The sequence below is a fragment of the Pseudophryne corroboree genome, chromosome 6 (genome assembly GCF_028390025.1).
Source record: "Pseudophryne corroboree isolate aPseCor3 chromosome 6, aPseCor3.hap2, whole genome shotgun sequence".
In the NCBI taxonomy this organism is placed as follows: Eukaryota; Metazoa; Chordata; class Amphibia; order Anura; family Myobatrachidae; genus Pseudophryne; species Pseudophryne corroboree.
The window spans coordinates 457,218,385-457,237,640 of NC_086449.1; the positions used below are offsets into that span (position 1 = coordinate 457,218,385).

A 19,256-nucleotide genomic window follows, 5' to 3' on the forward strand; every position below is an offset into this window, starting at 1 on the left:
CACCAATTCACTTTCTGCCACAAGGGCACCAAAATGTCTAGTTACAGCTCTGGTGCAGGGTGTCCTGTATGCTACACAGCCCAGCAGCATCGTCACCCCATACTCCCCCTTGCAACACTTTTGTTGTGTCCAAATCAAGTCCGTGTTTTTATATTTGAATCATTAATAAGATCCTTCGTTCTGATGAGACCCAGAAAAGGACAGTTAGGACCCCAATTTTTAAAAGTTGAGGGGTCCCTGGGACCCACTTTTTTTTCGGCTCAGCGCGATCACTGAGGACGCTTGTAAAAATTAGAGAAAATAAGATTTTACTCACCGGTAAATCTATTTCTCGTAGTCCGTAGTGGATGCTGGGACTCCGTAAGGACCATGGGGAATAGCGGCTCCGCAGGAGACTGGGCACAACTAAGAAAGCTTTAGGACTAACTGGTGTGCACTGGCTCCTCCCACTATGACCCTCCTCCAGACCTCAGTTAGGATACTGTGCCCGGAAGAGCTGACACAATAAGGAAGGATTTTGAATCCCGGGTAAGACTCATACCAGCCACACCAATCACACCGTATAACTCGTGATATTATACCCAGTTAACAGTATGAACATAACAGAGCCTCTCAACAGATGGCTCAACAATAACCCTTTAGTTAACAATAACTATATACAAGCATTGCAGACAGTCCGCACTTGGGACGGGCGCCCAGCATCCACTACGGACTACAAGAAATAGATTTACCGGTGAGTAAAATCTTATTTTCTCTAACGTCCTAAGTGGATGCTGGGACTCCGTAAGGACCATGGGGATTATACCAAAGCTCCCAAACGGGCGGGAGAGTGCGGATGACTCTGCAGCACCGAATGAGAGAACTCCAGGTCCTCCTCAGCCAGGGTATCAAATTTGTAGAATTTAGCAAACGTGTTTGCCCCTGACCAAGTAGCAGCTCGGCAAAGTTGTAAAGCCGAGACCCCTCGGGCAGCCGCCCAAGAAGAGCCCACTTTCCTCGTGGAATGGGCTTTTACAGATTTAGGCTGCGGCAGGCCAGCCGCAGAATGCACAAGCTGAATTGTGCTACAAATCCAGCGAGCAATAGTCTGCTTCGAAGCAGGAGCACCCAGTTTGTTGGGTGCATACAGGATAAATAGCGAGTCAGTCTTCCTGACTCCAGCCGTCCTGGAAACATAAATTTTCAAGGCCCTGACTACGTCCAGTAACTTGGAGTCCTCCAAGTCCCTAGTAGCCGCAGGCACAACAATAGGTTGGTTCAAGTGAAAAGCTGATACCACCTTAGGGAGAAACTGGGGACGAGTCCTCAATTCTGCCCTATCCATATGGAAAATCAAATAGGGGCTTTTACATGACAAAGCCGCCAATTCTGACACTTGCCTAGCCGAAGCCAAGGCCAAAAGCATGACCACTTTCCACGTGAGATATTTTAACTCCACGGTTTTAAGTGGCTCAAACCAATGTGACTTCAGGAAACCCAACACCACGTTGAGGTCCCACGGTGCCACTGGAGGCACAAAAGGAGGCTGAATATGCAGAACTCCCTTAACAAATGTCTGAACTTCAGGCAGTGAAGCCAGTTCTTTTTGGAAGAAAATCGACAGAGCCGAAATCTGGACCTTAATGGAACCCAGTTTTAGGCCCATAGTCACCCCTGGCTGTAGGAAGTGCAGAAATCGACCCAGCTGAAATTCCTCCGTTGGGGCCTTCCTGGCCTCACACCACGCAACATATTTTCGCCATATGCGGTGATAATGTTGTACGGTTACATCTTTTCTAGCTTTAATGAGCGTAGGAATGACTTCCTCCGGAATACCCTTTTCTTTTAGGATCCGGTGTTCAACCGCCATGCCGTCAAACGCAGCCGCGGTAAGTCTTGGAACAGACAGGGCCCCTGCAGCAGCAGGTCCTGTCTGAGCGGCAGAGGCCGTGGGTCCTCTGAGATCAATTCTTGAAGTTCCGGGTACCAAGCTCTTCTTGGCCAATCCGGAACAATGAGTATAGTTCTTACTCCTCTTTTCCTTATTATCCTCCGTACCTTGGGTATGGGAGGAAGAGGGGGGAACACATAAACCGACCGGTAAACCCACGGTGTCACTAGAGCGTCCACAGCTATCGCCTGAGGGTCCCTTGACCTGGCGCAATATTTTTCTAGCTTTTTGTTTAGGCGGGACGCCATCATGTCCACCTGTGGCCTTTCCCAACGGTTTACAATCAGTTGGAAGACTTCTGGATGAAGTCCCCACTCTCCCGGGTGGAGGTCGTGCCTGCTGAGGAAGTCTGCTTCCCAGTTGTCCACTCCCGGAATGAACACTGCTGACAGTGCTAACACGTGACTTTTCGCCCATCGGAGAATCCTTGTAGCTTCTGCCATCGCCGTCCTGCTTCTTGTGCCGCCCTGTCGGTTTACATGGGCGACTGCCGTGATGTTGTCTGACTGGATCAGAACCGGCTGGTTTTGAAGCAGGAGTTTTGCCTGACTTAGGGCATTGTAAATGGCCCTCAGTTCCAGAACATTTATGTGTAGGGAAGTCTCCTGACTTGACCAAAGTCCTTGGAAGTTTCTTCCCTGTGTGACTGCCCCCCAGCCTCGAAGGCTGGCATCCGTGGTCACCAGGACCCAGTCCTGTATGCCGAATCTGCGGCCCTCTTTGAGATGAGCACTCTGCAGCCACCACAGCAGAGACACCCTGGTCCTTGGAGACAAGGTTATCAACCGATGCATTTGAAGATGCGATCCGGACCATTGGTCCAACAGGTCCCACTGAATCTGGCATGGAACCTGCCGAATGGAATTGCTTCGTAGGAAGCTACCATCTTTCCCAGGACTCGCGTGCAGTGATGCACCGACACCTGTTTTGGTTTCAGGAGGCCTCTGACTAGAGATGACAGCTCCTTGGCTTTTTCCTCTGGGAGAAACACTTTTTTCTGGACTGTGTCCAGAATCATCCCCAGGAACAGTAGACGTGTCGCAGGAACCAGCTGTGACTTTGGAATATTTAGAATCCAACCGTGCTGGTGTAGCACCTCCTGAGATAGTGCTACGCCGAACAACAACTGCTCCCTGGACCTCGCCTTTATCAGGAGATCGTCCAAGTATGGGATAATTAAAACTCCCTTTTTTCGAAGGAGTATCATCATTTCGGCCATTACCTTGGTAAATACCCTCGGTGCCGTGGACAGGCCGAACGGCAACGTCTGGAATTGGTAATGACAATCTTGTACCACAAATCTGAGGTACTCCTGGTGAGGATAGTAAATGGGGACATGCAGGTAAGCATCCTTGATGTCCAGTGATACCATGTAATCCCCCTCTTCCAGGCTTGCAATAACCGCCCTGAGCGATTCCATCTTGAACTTGAATTTTTTTATATATGTGTTCAAGGATTTCAAATTTAAAATGGGTCTCACCGAACCGTCCGGTTTCGGTACCACAAACATTGTGGAATAGTAACCCCGGTCTTGTCGAAGTAGGGGCACCTTGACTATCACCTGCTGGGAATACAGCTTGTGAATTGCCTCTATCACAGCCTCCCTGCCTGAGGGAGTTGTTAGCAAGGCAGATTTGAGGAAACGGCGGGGGGGAAATGTCTCGAATTCCAGCCTGTACCCCTGAGATACCACTTGAAGGATCCAGGGATCTACTTGTGAGCGAGCCCACTGATTGCTGAAGTTTTTGAGACAGGCCCCCACCGTACCTGGCTCCGCCTGTTGAGCCCCAGCGTCATGCGGCGGACTTAGAAGAGGAAGCGGGGGAGGACTTTTGTTCCTGGGAACTGGCTGTATGCTGCAGCTTTTTTCCCCTACCTCTGCCTCTGGGCAGAAAGGATGCGCCTGGGGACGAAAGGACTGTACCTGATAATATGGTGCTTTCTTTGGTTGTGAGGGGACATGTGGTAAAAATGCTTACTTCCCAGCCGTTGCTGTGGACACTAGGTCTGAAAGACCATCCCCGAACAACTCCTCACCCTTATAAGGCAAAACTTCCATGTGCCTTTTAGAATCTGCATCACCTGTCCACTGCCGAGTCCATAACCCTCTCCTGGCAGAAATGGACAGTGCACTTATTTTAGATGCCAGCCGGCAAATATCCCTCTGTGCATCTCTCATGTATAAGACAGCGTCTTTAATATGCTCTATGTTTAGCAATATAGTGTCCCTGTCTAGGGTGTCAATGTTTTCTGACAGGGAATCTGACCACGCAGCTGCAGCACTGCACATCCATCCATGCTGAAGCAATAGCTGGTCTCAGTATAATACCAGTGTGTGTATATATAGCCTTCAGGAGAACCTCCTGCTTTCTATCAGCAGGTTCCTTTAGGGCGGCCGTATCTGGAGACGGTAGAGCCACCTTTTTTGATAAGCGTGTAAGCGCTTTATCCACCTTAGGGGGTGTTTCCCAACGTGACCTATCCTCTGGCGGGAAAGGGTACGCCATTAGTAACTTTTTAGAAATTACCAATTTTTTATCTGGGCAAGCCCACACTATTTCACACACTTCATTTAATTCTTCAGAAGGGGGAAAAACTACTGGGAGTTTTTTCTCTCCAAACATAATACCCTTTTTTGTGGTACCTGGGGTCACATCAGAAATGTGTAAAATAAGAATTTACTTACCGATAATTCTATTTCTCGTAGTCCGTAGTGGATGCTGGGGACTCCGTCAGGACCATGGGGAATAGCGGCTCCGCAGGAGACAGGGCACAAAAAGTAAGCTTTTAGGATCACATGGTGTGTACTGGCTCCTCCCCCTATGACCCTCCTCCAAGCCTCAGTTAGGTACTGTGCCCGGACGAGCGTACACAATAAGGAAGGATATTGAACCCCGGGTAAGACTCATACCAGCCACACCAATCACACCGTATAACTTGTGATCTGAACCCAGTTAACAGTATGACAAACGTAGGAGCCTCTGAACAGACGGCTCACAACAAATAACAACCCGATTTTTTTGTAACAATAACTATGTACAAGTATTGCAGACAATCCGCACTTGGGATGGGCGCCCAGCATCCACTACGGACTACGAGAAATAGAATTATCGGTAAGTAAATTCTTATTTTCTCTAACGTCCTAAGTGGATGCTGGGGACTCCGTCAGGACCATGGGGATTATACCAAAGCTCCCAAACGGGCGGGAGAGTGCGGATGACTCTGCAGCACCGAATGAGAGAACTCGAGGTCCTCCTCAGCCAGGGTATCAAATTTGTAGAATTTTGCAAACGTGTTTGCCCCTGACCAAGTAGCAGCTCGGCAGAGTTGTAATGCCGAGACTCCCGGGCAGCCGCCCAGGATGAGCCCACTTTCCTTGTGGAATGGGCCTTGACAGATTTAGGTTGTGGCAAGCCTGCCACAGAATGTGCAAGTTGAATTGTGCTACAAATCCAACGAGCAATCGTCTGCTTAGAAGCAAGAGCACCCATCTTGTTGGGTGCATACAATATAAGCAGTGAGTCAGACTTTCTGACTCCAGCCGTTCTTGAAATATATATTTTCAATGCCCGGACCACGTCCAACAACTTGGAATCCTCCAACTCGTTAGTAGCCGCAGGCACCACAATAGGCTGGTTCAGGTGAAACGCTGACACCACCTTAGGCAGAAAATGAGGACGCGTCCGCAGTTCTGCCCTGTCTGTATGGAAAATCAGATATGGGCTCTTATATGATAAAGCCGCCAATTCTGATACTCTCCTGGCTGAAGCCAGGGCCAGTAGCATGGTTACTTTCCATGTAAGATACTTCATCTCCACCGATTTGAGCGGCTCAAACCAATGGGATTTTAGAAAATCCAAGACTACATTAAGATCCCACGGTGCCACTGGGGGCACAACCGGGGGCTGTATATGTAGTACTCCTTTTACAAAAGTCTGGACTTCAGGAACTGAAGCCAATTCTTTCTGGAAGAAAATCGACAGGGCCGAAATTTGAACCTTAATGGACCCCAATTTGAGGCCCATAGACAATCCTGTTTGCAGGAAATGTAGGAATCGACCCAGTTGAAATTCCTCCGTGGGGGCCTTCCTGGCCTCACACCACGCAACATATTTCCTCCAAATGCGGTGATAATGTTGTGCAGTCACCTCCTTCCTGGCCTTTACCAGTGTAGGAATGACCTCTTCCGGAATGCCTTTTTCCTTTAGAATTCGGCGTTCAACCGCCATGCCGTCAAACGCAGCCGCGGTAAGTCTTGGAATAGACACGGTCCCTGCTGAAGCAGGTCCCGTCTTAGAGGTAGAGGCCACGGATCCTCCGTGAGCATCTCTTGAAGTTCCGGGTACCAAGTTCTTCTTGGCCAATCCGGAGCCACTAGTATCGTTCTTACTCCCTTTTGCCGTATAATTCTCAGTACTTTTGGTATGAGAGGCAGAGGAGGGAACACATACACTGACTGGAACACCCACGGTGTTACCAGAGCGTCCACAGCTATTGCCTGAGGATCTCTTGACCTGGCGCAATACCTGTCCAGTTTTTTGTTGAGGCGGGACGCCATCATATCCACCATTGGTTTTTCCCAACGGTTCACAATCATGTGGAAGACTTCTGGATGAAGTCCCCACTCTCCCGGGTGTAGATCGTGTCTGCTGAGGAAGTCTGCTTCCCAGTTGTCCACTCCCGGAATGAATACTGCTGACAGTGCTATCACATGATCTTCCGCCCAGCGAAGAATCCTTGCAGCTTCTGCCATTGCTGTCCTGCTTCTTGTGCCGCCCTGTTTACGTGGGCGACTGCCGTGATGTTGTCCGACTGGATCAACACCGGCTGACCCTGAAGCAGGGGCTTTGCCAGACTTAGAGCATTGTAAATCGCTCTTAGCTCCAGTATATTTATGTGAAGAGACATCTCCAGGCTTGACCATACTCCCTGGAAGTTTCTTCCTTGTGTGACCGCTCCCCAGCCTCTCAGACTGGCATCCGTGGTCACCAGGACCCAGTCCTGTATGCCGAATCTGCGGCCCTCTAACAGATGAGCACTCTGCAACCACCACAGAAGAGACACCCTTGTCCGTGGCGATAAGGTTATCCGCTGATGCATCTGCAGATGCGATCCGGACCATTTGTCCAGCAGATCCCACTGAAAAGTTCGTGCGTGGAATCTGCCGAATGGAATCGCTTCGTAAGAAGCCACCATCTTTCCCAGGACTCTTGTGCATTGATGCACAGACACTGTCCCTGGTTTTAGGAGGTTCCTGACAAGTTCGGATAACTCCCTGACTTTCTCCTCCGGAAGAAACACCTTTTTCTGAACCGTGTCCAGAATCATTCCCAGGAACAGCAGACGTGTCGTCGGGGTCAACTGAGATTTTGGAAAATTCAGAATCCACCCGTGTTGTTGCAGCACTAGTTGGGTTAGTGCTACTCCGTCTTCCAGCTGTTCTCTGGATCTTGCCCTTATCAGGAGATCGTCCAAGTAAGGGATAATTAATACGCCTCTTCTTCGTAGAAGGATCATCATTTCGGCCATTACCTTGGTAAAGACCCGAGGTGCCGTGGACAATCCAAACGGCAGCGTCTGAAACTGATAATGACAGTTTTGCACCACGAACCTGAGGTACCCTTGATGTGAAGGGCAAATTGGGACATGCAGGTAAGCGTCCTTTATGTCCAGGGACACCATAAAGTCCCCTTCTTCCAGATTCGCTATCACTGCTCTGAGTGACTCCATCTTGAACTTGAATTTTTGTATGTACAGGTTCAAAGATTTGAGATTTAGAATAGGTCTTACCGAGCCGTCCGGCTTCGGTACCACAAATAGCGTGGAGTAATACCCCTTTCCCTGTTGTAGGAGGGGTACCTTGACTATCACCTGCTGAGCAAACAGCTTGTGAATGGCTTCCAATACCGTCGCCCTGTCCGAGGGAGACGTTGGCAAAGCAGACTTTAGGAACCGGCGAGGGGGAGACTTCTCGAATTCCAACCTGTAACCCTGAGATACTACCTGTAGAATCCAGGGGTCCACCTGTGAGCAAGCCCACTGTGCGCTGAAATTCTTGAGTCGACCCCCCACCGTTCCTGAGTCCGCTTGTAAGGCCCCAGCGTCATGCTGAGGGCTTTGCAGAACCCTGGGAGGGCTTCTGTTCCTGGGCAGGGGCTGCTTGCTGCCCTCTCTTACCCCTTCCTCTGCCCCGAGGCAGATATGACTGTCCTTTTGTCCGCTTGTTCTTATAGGAACGAAAGGACTGCGGCTGAAAAGACGGTGTCTTTTTCTGTTGGGAGGGGGTCTGAGGTAAAAAAGTGGATTTTCCGGCAGTTGCCGTAGCCACCAGATCCGATAGACCGACGCCAAATAATTCCTCCCCTTTATACGGCAATACTTCCATATGTCGTTTGGAATCCGCATCACCTGACCACTGTCGCGTCCATAAACTCCTTCTGGCAGATATGGACATCGCATTTACTCTCGATGCCAGAGTGCAAATATCTCTCTGCGCATCTCGCATATAAAGGAAAGCATCCTTTAATTGCTCTATAGTCAATAAAATACTGTCCCTATCCAGGGTATCAATATTTTCAGTCAGGGAATCCAACCAGACGACCCCAGCACTGCACATCCAGGCTGAGGCGATGGCTGGTCGCAGTATAACACCAGTATGAGTGTATATACTTTTCAGGGTAGTTTCCAGCCTCCTATCAGCTGGATCCTTGAGGGCGGCCGTATCAGGAGACGGTAACGCCACTTGTTTCGATAAGCGTGTGAGCGCCTTATCCACCCTAGGGGGTGTTTCCCAGCGCGCCCTAACCTCTGGCGGGAAAGGGTATAATGCTAATAACTTTTTTGAAATTAGCATTTTTCTATCTGGGTTAACCCACGCTTCATCACATACATCATTTAATTCCTCTGATTCAGGAAAAACTACAGGTAGTTTTTTCACCCCCCACATAATACCCCTTTTTGTGGTACTTGTAGTATCAGAGATATGCAAAGCCTCCTTCATTGCCGTGATCATATAACGTGTGGCCCTACTTGAAAATACGTTTGTTTCATCACCGTCGACACTAGATTCAGTGTCTGTGTCTGTGTCGACCGACTGAGGTAAAGGGCGCTTTACAGCCCCTGACGGTGTCTGAGACGCCTGGGCAGGTACTAACTGGTTTGCCGGCCGTCTCATGTCGTCAACTGATTTTTGTAATGTGCTGACATTATCACGTAATTCCATAAACAAAGCCATCCATTCCGGTGTCGACTCCCTGGGGGGTGACATCACCATTATCGGCAATTGCTCTGCCTCCACGCCAACATCGTCCTCATACATGTCGACACACACGTACCGACACACAGCAGACACACAGGGAATGCTCTTATCGAAGACAGGACCCCACTAGCCCTTTGGGGAGACAGAGGGAGAGTTTGCCAGCACACACCCAAGCGCTATAATATATATGGGAACAACCCTATATAAGTGTTGTTCCTTATAGCCGCTTAAATATATAAAAATATCGCCAAAATATGCCCCCCCTCTCTGTTTTACCCTGTTTCTGTAGTGCAGTGCAGGGGAGAGTCCTGGGAGCCTTCCTCACAGCGGAGCTGAGCAGGAAAATGGCGCTGTGTGCTGAGGAGAATAAGCCCCGCCCCCTATTCCGGCGGGCTTTTCTCCCGGAGTTTTAGACATTTGGCATGGGTTAAATACATACATATAGCCTTAATGGCTATATGTGATGTATTCTTTTGCCATAAAAGGTATTATATATTGCTGCCCAGGGCGCCCCCAGCAGCGCCCTGCACCCTCCGTGACCGTCTGGTGTGAAGTGTGTGACAACAATGGCGCACAGCTGCAGTGCTGTGCGCTACCTTCATGAAGACTGAAGAGCCTTCTGCCGCCTGTTTCCGGACCTTCAATCTTCAGCATCTGTAAGGGGGGTCGGCGGCGCGGCTCCGGGACGAACCCCAGGGTGAGACCTGTGTTCCGACTCCCTCTGGAGCTAATGGTGTCCAGTAGCCTAAGAATCCAATCCATCCTGCACGCAGGTGAGTTGAAATTCTCTCCCCTAAGTCCCTCGATGCAGTGAGCCTGTTGCCAGCAGGACTTACTGAAAATAAAAAACCTAAAAAACTTTTTCTAAGCAGCTCTTTAGGAGAGCCACCTAGATTGCACCCTGCTCGGACGGGCACAAAAACCTAACTAAGGCTTGGAGGAGGGTCATAGGGGGAGGAGCCAGTACACACCATGTGATCCTAAAAGCTTACTTTTTGTGCCCTGTCTCCTGCGGAGCCGCTATTCCCCATGGTCCTGACGGAGTCCCCAGCATCCACTTAGGAAGTTAGAGAAAACATTTTTCATTGCCTCCATCATGTAACGAGTGGCCCTATTGGACATTACATTAGTCTCTTCGTCGTCGACACTGGTATCAGTATCCGTGTCGACATCTGTGTCTGCCATCTGAGGTAGCGGGCGTTTTAGAGCCCCTGATGGCCTTTGAGACGTCTGGGCAGGCACGAGCCGAGAAGCTGGCTGTCCCGCATTTGGCATGTCATCAAATTTTTTATGTAAGGAGTCGACACTTTCACGTAATTCCTTCCACAAGTCCATCCACTCAGGTGTCTGCCCCGCAGGGGGTGACAACACATTTATAGGCATCTGCTCCGCCTCCACATAAGCCTCCTCATCAAACATGTCAACACAGCCGTACCGACACACCGCACACACACAGGGAATGCTCCGACAGGAGACAGGACCCCACAAAGCCCTTTGGGGAGACAGAGAGAGAGTATGCCAGCACACACCAGAGCGCTATATAATACAGGGATTAACTACATTATATCCCCTTATAGCTGCTATATATGTATATTGCGCCTAAATTTAGTGCCCCCCCTCTCTTTTTTACCCTTCTGTAGTGTAGACTGCAGGGGAGAGCCAGGGAGCTTCCTTCCAGCGGAGCTGTGAGGGAGAAATGGTGCCAGTGTGCTGAGGGAGATAGCTCCGCCCCTTTTTCGGCTGACTTTTCTCCCGCTTTTTTATGGATTCTGGCAGGGGTATTTATCACATATATAGCCTCTGGGGCTATATATTGTGATGATTTTGCCAGGCAAGGTGTTTATATTGCTGCTCAGGGCACCCTCCCCCCCCCAGCGCCCTGCACCCATCAGTGACCGCAGTGTGAGGTGTGCATGAGGAGCAATGGCGCACAGCTGCTGTGCTGTGCGCTACCTTGTTGAAGACAGGAGTCTTCTGCCGCCGATTTTCCGGATCACTTCTTGCTTCTGGCTCTGTAAGGGGGCCGGCGGCGCGGCTCCGGGACCGAACATCAATGGCCGGTTCCATGCGGTCGATCCCTCTGGAGCTAATGGTGTCCAGTAGCCTAAGAAGCCCAAGCTACCACCAGTTAGGTAGGTTCGCTTCTTCTCCCCTTAGTCCCTCGCTGCAGTGAGTCTGTTGCCAGCAGATCTCACTGTAAAATAAAAAACCTAAAATATACTTTCTCTCGAGGAGCTCAGGAGAGCCCCTAGTGTGCATCCAGCTCAGCCGGGCACAAGATTCTAACTGAGGTCTGGAGGAGGGTCATTGTGGGAGGAGCCAGTGCACACCAGTTAGTCCTAAAGCTTTCTTAGTTGTGCCCAGTCTCCTGCGGAGCCGCTATTCCCCATGGTCCTTACGGAGTCCCAGCATCCACTTAGGACGTTAAGAGAAAATAAAATAAAAGTAACAGGGGGACCAGCTAAAGCGACTCCCCTAATAAAATGGTGCCCACTCCTGCCGGCACCAAACAAAAAACTGGCTTGCCGGTGGCAGGGTATACCGGAGAGAGAGTCTGGAGCTGCTGGTAACATTTTTCTAACAATTTGGTGCCCATATTCCAACCTCTCCAGGCTATACCCAGTGACCCTATGCCCCACAGTGGATGAAGAAAGAATAAGCCACGATCGCTGTATCGTAGCACTCGTATACATATTCAGACTCAGTCACACACAGATATACAAGTGTCACATATCAAGTTACTCAGTGCCGTCTCCCAAATCAGTTTTGTTGCATCTCATTGCGATTAAGACACCCATTCGAGCAAAAAAGATGCTTGGCTCAAGTCAAGTTGAAAGGGACCTGACATACCAAGAAGAGATGTTTGGCGCAACTGCAGCAATAATGTATGAGGATAAATCTGTACTTTAGTCAGATTTATATATACAGTCCCTACCTTCATTATTGTCAAAACAGTCTACTGCCTGAATAAATTCACTATGAAGCTGTATGAAGTTTGTACTATGAAACACACTCTTCCTTTAGGACAGAGCCCCTTGAACGGTCAGGCCTCTAGGATACAGATACACCCTTGCCTCTGAATGAGGTACATTTGCATAAAAGTTTCAAAATATGAAGACTGCTAAATGCTTTATAAGAACCTTGGATCATCTTCAAAAATGTACTGTATTCCTTGTCCATGGTGAATATCCCAATCAACAATGAGAATTCTGGAACATAAAAATGTGTAAATTAAAAGATGAAATAAATCAGAATAAAATGTTCAACATTTAAGAAAAAACAAACTATAATAATGTGGAAAGCAGAGGAAGGGAACACTACTTGTAGATCAGTGCTTTCTGCAAATTAAACACAAATATATCATTGAGACGTTATGGAGAAGTTATGGTCTGTATTAATTGCACATGCCAGGCTAGAAAAGTGAAGCCGCTCACACACAGAGATGCTAATAATGTAGCACATTAAAATAAATTTTAATAAACAATATAGATAAAATATGTCCTTGCATATACTAACAATGGAGCCTGTCCTGAGCTGCAGATACAATGTTTCCATTAAGTTCTCTCTCCAAAGTCAGAAAGAGCCTCTTTCTCAGACAACAGAAATAAGGCATTTGGCAGACACTTTCAAAACATAATCAATTCAGGAGGTGAACTGTACATACTTTAACATGTGCTAAACTACTCCTAAACTGGCAAGTGTATTTAAGGTAAAACAAAAAATCCTTAATTACGAATTACTTCACCATTAGTGCTCACCCCACCTTTTTTCTTTTGCAACTATCCCATAAATGGATGCGATGTGTATAAATGTTTACTTATGTCAATATTCACAATGGTTCATTAATCCTGTGATTTCCCAACCTATGCCCTTATATGTTTAAAGGCCTTTTACCCTGTTGGCAAGTCTTGATTTCTGACAATCTGTATTACAATCTGTGGGACCGGTGCTCATCTGACTCACCTTTGGAGTTTGTACTTGTTTTTGGCATATTTTGCAGCTACTGCAACATTATTGAAGACACAGAATCCATTGCTCTGGCTACGCTGACTGTGATGTCCCGGAGGTCTGAAATATATAAAAACTGACATTATTAAATACTGCGAGTGACTGTGGGGATAAACCAGCAAATTCAAGGGATTGAAAATGTTACTTGTTAATTAAACGTATTAATCAATCATGCCAAGTAACTATAAGAAATTGGGAACACTGCATATGTATTAACCTGGAGATGGCATAAGGAAGTGATAAACCAGCGATAAGTGCAAGGTGATAAACGCACCAGCCAATCAGCTCCTAGCTGTTAATTGACATATTGGAGCTGATTGGCTGGTGTGTTTATCACCTTGCATTTAACACAGGTTTATCACTTCCTTATGCCTTCTCCAGGTTAATACATCTGCCCCATTGTAATTTATGTGACGTTCTCAGCACCTCTGACCGTCCACCTACCCACTCTCCATGTTCACCCCCTCACCGATAGGGTCCTCTTCCTTCATTCTCTCCTTCTAGCACTATTACTATCACTAGTGTGCATCTGTTATCCTGTCTCCATCCTTCCCACCAGTGACTCTATTCATGTCTGTCTGACCATTGTCTGGGCACAGGCTCATTGACTGTAGTTTGCTACATACTCCTCAGAGATGAGAAGGAGACACTGTGTCTGCAATAGGCTGGTGCAAATGTCGATGGTTAGAGAGATGATGCGCTGATGGTGGAGTATTAACAGCCACCAGCAGACTTACACCATCTATGGCCATTGAAAGTGGGCTTTTTAGGGCTAGCATATTACATCACACACAAGGCGGAGGCTGAAATAATTACAATAACGACTGCGTTCCCCTCGGTATCGGGCTTAAAATGATTGTTTTTATATAATATGCCTTTTACATCTATGAAAACCAATGTTTAACAATATTTGTAGCCTTTCATTACCTAACAAGAGCCATCCCATTCTGTACCTCTCCGGACAGCACTGCGTCAACAAGCTGCAAAGTTCCACCAAGGGCCAGTTTAGCACAACGGTAAGAGTTCTAAAGAAAGATACACCTTTGAAAAATAAAACTTCAACAACATATTTACAACACAGAAATTGCATGAGGACCAATTGTATGTGCCCAACAAATCATGCCTATGCAATTTATCTCTATAACCTTACAGAGGACTGACAAAATGATGGAAACAACAAACAATGGGGCAGATGTATTAACTTGGAGAAGGCATAAGGAAGTGATAAAGCAGTGATAAGTGCAAGGTGATAAAGGCACCAGCCAACCAGCACCTAACTGATCATTTACATATTGGAGCTGATTGGCTGGTGCCTTTATCACCTTGTACTTATCACTGGTTTATCACTTCCTTATGCCTTCTCTAGGTTAATACATCTGCCCCATTGGGCCTAATTCAAACCTGATCGCAGCAGCAAAATTGTTCTCTAATGGGCAAAACCATGTGCACTGCAGGTGGAGCAGATATAACATGTGCAGAGAGTTAGATTTGGGTGGGGTGTGTTCAAACTGAAATCTAAATTGCAATGTAAAAATAAAAGCAGCCAGTATTTACCCTGCACAGAAACAAAATAACCCACCCAAATTAAAATTTCTCTGCACATGTTATATCTGCCCCACCTGCAGTGCACATGGTTTTGCCCATTAGAGAACAATTTTGCTGCTGCGATCAGGTCTGAATTAGGCCCAATGTGTGAATTCAATATTCTATTCTGAGGAAAAAATTGTAGCCTAGTTGTAAACTTACCTCTATCTTTGGTAAATTCTTATGCCAGACCATGCAGAAGATAATATATTATACAGCTGCCATGCAGTTACATAACAAGGGCCCTCATTCCGAGTTGATCGCTCGCTAGCTACTTTTAGCAGCCGTGCAAACGCATAATCGCCACCCATGCGGGAGTGTATTTTCACTTTGCAAGTGTGTGATCGCCTGTGCAGCCGAGCAGTTCGAAAAAGTTTTCTGCAGTTTCTGAGTAGCTCTAGACTTACTCAGCCCTTGCGATCACTTCAGTCTTTTTGGTCCCGGAATTGACGTCAGTCACCCGCCCTGCAAACGCTTGGACACGCCTGCGTTTTTCCAAACTCTCCCTGAAAACGGTCAGTTGACACCCACAAACGCCCTCTTCCTGTCAATCTCCTTGCGATCGGCTGGGCGAATGGATTCTTCGTTAAATCCATCGCCCACCAACAATTCGCTTTGTGCCTGTACGACGCGCCTGCGCTTTGCGGTGCATACGCATGCACAGTAGTATCCTGTTCGCTGCGCTGCAAAAAACGGCAGCGAGCGATCAACTCGGAATGACCCCCAATATGAGCTGGTCACCATGTTATACAAATACACTCTCCCCTCTTCTACTGCACCAATGCTAAGACCAGTGGCAGCAGCATAGGAGCACTATAGATTGGATGATGTGGTGACTTGACATCATATTCACTGATTGTCATCCAGTTCATACCCATCAGCTCTGATACAACAATAATCGACAAAAGAAATGTATGTGTGCGAATGTCTGTGCCAAACTATGCTTATGTGACTGCAGAACAATTTCTTATTGTGCCATTTATTATTAATCTTTATTAAGAACTTAAGTATGAAGGTTTTCATAATATGACGGTGGTGGAAATCAATACTGTTGTCATGGCTCAATAGAAGTGCTTTGTGTTAGTAATTACAAAGTAATTATCAAACCCAGAGTCTGCCACCGAATGGCTACCATACAACAGCAGGCATTACACCACCTATAAAATGATTAACAGTGTCTTATTCTTCATGTTTAATGCAGGTATCCAGCTACTTCTGAATATAGTTATAGTACACAAAATCTGAGGCAGTTATGAGGCCACTGTAGTTACGATATTCATTGGAGACTTTAGTATGTCTTCCTTACAGTTAGTACAAATAGTCAGTGCAAACTGGATCTAATAGTAATTAAAGAGATAGAGGAGTGATTCTGCACTAGTTTGGAGATTTATCAAATCTTGGAGAGAGATTAAGTGAAGAAGTTGCCGATACCAACTAAACAGCTCGTGGCATTTTGAGAACCACCGGGAGAGAATTAGGAATTCCACTTCTGTTGAAACTCTTAAAAAGAGGTGTCATCATAAGTGGAATTCATCATTCTCTAATCACAACAGGAGAACAAGCTTTGGGGTTGGGATCTCCCAATCATTCATGTTCCCAGACATCGGACCTCTAATACATGTGGAAAAAAAGGTTTTACAGTCAAATCTCTGTCATCGGTGGTCATCACTAAGCAATCTCTTTTCCGTACAAGCTCAAAATCTGAATTAGATCATAGTTATGATAAATTAGTCAACAGAATTGTAAGTGAATTAGACTGCACAATAAAATCATAGCGTGTGTACCTTTAGGGCAGTATCCAATTAGCTGCGGTAATTTACCACGGCTAACTGGCTTGCCCAGGGCTATCCTTTTAACCACGACTGCCAGCATTTATTTGGGGATTTATTCCGCCTGCCCAAGGCAGGTGAAACCAAATTCCTAATAAGTATTCTTCAAAGCCACGACCACTGCTGCGGAAACACATTGGTCTGTGGCTTTTTGCGCAATAGGGTACTTTATCGTTCGGTAAAAATGATAGTGACCATCAGGCAAAAATTTTGTTAAAAGCCCATTTTTGCCATGCGGTAAATTACCACGGGTAATAGCATACCCCTCTTAGGGGTAAATTTACTAAGATGGGAGTTCTATTTAAGATGGGATGTTGTCCTTAGCAACCAATCAGATTCTACTTCTCATTTATCATTTATCTAACACATTCTAGAAAATAATATCTGGAATCTGGGCAACATTCCATCTTAAATAGAACTCCCATCTTAGTAAATGTACCCCTTAATATTCACATTTGTTTATACATAAATTGCACTTTGTGTCACACCTGGTGAAAGTAGGCAGCAATATACTTCTGTGACGTTCTCTTCAATTCTTCTATATTCATGGTCTGAGTACTCTTCACTACGTCAAGGTATTCAGCACTGAGAATAGATTAGGAAGGTGCAGGTCAGATTATGACTAATGCGTTACCTGGTGTATATAGTGACAATTCCACAACACTGTTTGTGCCTAATTAGATCCAACCACTTGGTGCCAGTACCAAAACAAATGGGAGGGATGGGTTTTTAGTGTCTCATAATAGTGAAAATCAAATGAATCTAACCTGTGAACTAATGTTATCTCTTCCTCTGTAGCCTCTCTGACAGGTAACTGGACACATCTATTCACAAGATCATAATGCTGCAGCCTCTTGTAAGAGCAAGACAGTCTCTCTGGGACCTCAATAGAACACTCTACGCTGGAAAAAGGAACAAACATCACATTTTTCCCATGGTCACATATGCAACACAAATAAACTATATATATATATATATATATATATATATACTTTTTTTCAGCCACATTGCAAAATCACTACAATGCAGTGTGCAAGTTATTCAGATAAGAACACATTTTACTTATGCTTTGAAAACTATTTTTGTATTTGTTGATATGCCAGTCTATATGTTAGTACAGGTACACCACCGATTTTCCGGCAACCGATGATCCGGAACCTCTTTTAATCCGGACAATTTTGATTTGTCCGGATTAAAGGGGGTTAGAGACATCCTTTAATCCGGAACATTTTCTGCGCATGGGCGTAACACGCAATACGCGCAAGTGTCAGTGGGTACAGCTTCCACGGACACTGCAGGTGACACAGCAAGCATCAGTGGGGCTGTTATGGCGTCCAAGGTCACAGCAAGTACCGCACATGGGCGGAAGACACAGCGCACACAAGTGTCAGTGAGTACAGCTTCTGAGGACACTGCAGGTGACACAGCAAGCATCAGTGGGGCTGTTATGGCGTCCAAGGTCACAGCAAGTACCGCACATGGGCGGAAGACACAGCGCACACAAGTGTCAGTGAGTACAGCTTCTGAGGACACTGCAGGTGACACAGCAAGCATCAGTGGGGCTGTTATGGCGTCCAAGGTCACAGCAAGTACCGCACATGGGCGGAAGACACAGCGCACACAAGTGTCAGTGAGTACAGCTTCTGAGGACACTGCAGGTGACACAGCAAGCATCAGTGGGGCTGTTATGGCGTCCAATGTCACAGCAAGTACCGCACATGGGCGGAAGACACAGCGCACACAAGTGTCAGTGAGTACAGCTTCTGAGGGCACTGCAGGTGACACAGCAAGCAACAGTGGGGCTGTTATGGCGTCCGCAGACAGTTCAAGTGACAGTAGTGCTGCTATGCCTTCCAAGAACAGTGATGGTACAGGTATAAAGCGTAAACACAAGTCTATATCGGTGCAGGCAAAAGTTGAGATATTATGAAAACTGGACCGCGGTGTTTCAGTGAAGAAGCTGTGTGATACATACGGTCTCGGTTCCTCAACAGTGTATGACATAAAAAAACACAGGGAGAAAATATTACAGTTCTTTGCAGAAAGTCAATCTAAGAAGCAAATGAGCATTAGGAAAACTATGAAATCTGGTAAAAGCACTGAGCTTGATCGAGTGTTGTTGGAATGGTTTCGACAACGTCGGAGTGATGGTGTAGACTTGTCAGGCATCATGGTACAGGAACAAGCTAAGTTGTATCATAAAGCACTAAAACTTGACTATGAGTGTGATTACAGTGAAGGATGGCTGCATAGGTTTAAGTCACGTCATGGAATTTCGATGCGCAAAGTGTGTGGTGAAAAACGGTCTGCAAACCATGAAGCAGCTGATGACTATGTGGATGAGTTTGCAAAGCTTGTGGCTGATGAAAACCTCTCCCCCCAGCAAGTTTATAATGCCGATGAAACTGCACTGTATTGGCGATGTACCCCTAGGAAAACTTTATCAATGGAGGATGAAGAAGCCCCCACAGGGTTTAAACAATCTAAGGACAGAGTTACTGTCCTAGGTTGCTCCAATGCTGCCAGAACTCACTGATGCAAGCCACTAGTGATCGGAAAAAGTAAATGCCCTAGGGCTTTAAAAGGTGTTAAAGTGTATCCTGTCATTTATCGTGCAAATAAAAATGGATGGATTACCACCGAGTTA

At 46.7% G+C, this 19,256-nt stretch overlaps 1 protein-coding gene across 6 annotated transcripts in view; it reads right to left on the reverse strand.

The window, feature by feature from the left end:
* The window catches only part of HDAC10 (histone deacetylase 10), a 167,293-nt gene that overhangs the window by 142,703 nt on the left and 5,334 nt on the right, over positions 1 to 19,256 (reverse strand). For all 6 annotated transcript variants that reach the window (XR_010179420.1, XR_010179418.1, XR_010179421.1 and 3 more), the window contains 5 exons: positions 17,377 to 17,511; positions 17,098 to 17,194; positions 14,124 to 14,221; positions 13,152 to 13,256; positions 12,329 to 12,397 (listed from right to left, as the gene is read on the reverse strand). Coding sequence is in view for 1 of the 6 variants with exons in the window: in XM_063927153.1 (XP_063783223.1) it covers positions 12,329 to 12,397; positions 13,152 to 13,256; positions 14,124 to 14,221; positions 17,098 to 17,194; positions 17,377 to 17,511 (504 nt within the window). In the remaining 5 variants the exon portion in view is untranslated. The remainder of the gene's footprint in view (positions 1 to 12,328; positions 12,398 to 13,151; positions 13,257 to 14,123; positions 14,222 to 17,097; positions 17,195 to 17,376; positions 17,512 to 19,256) is intronic.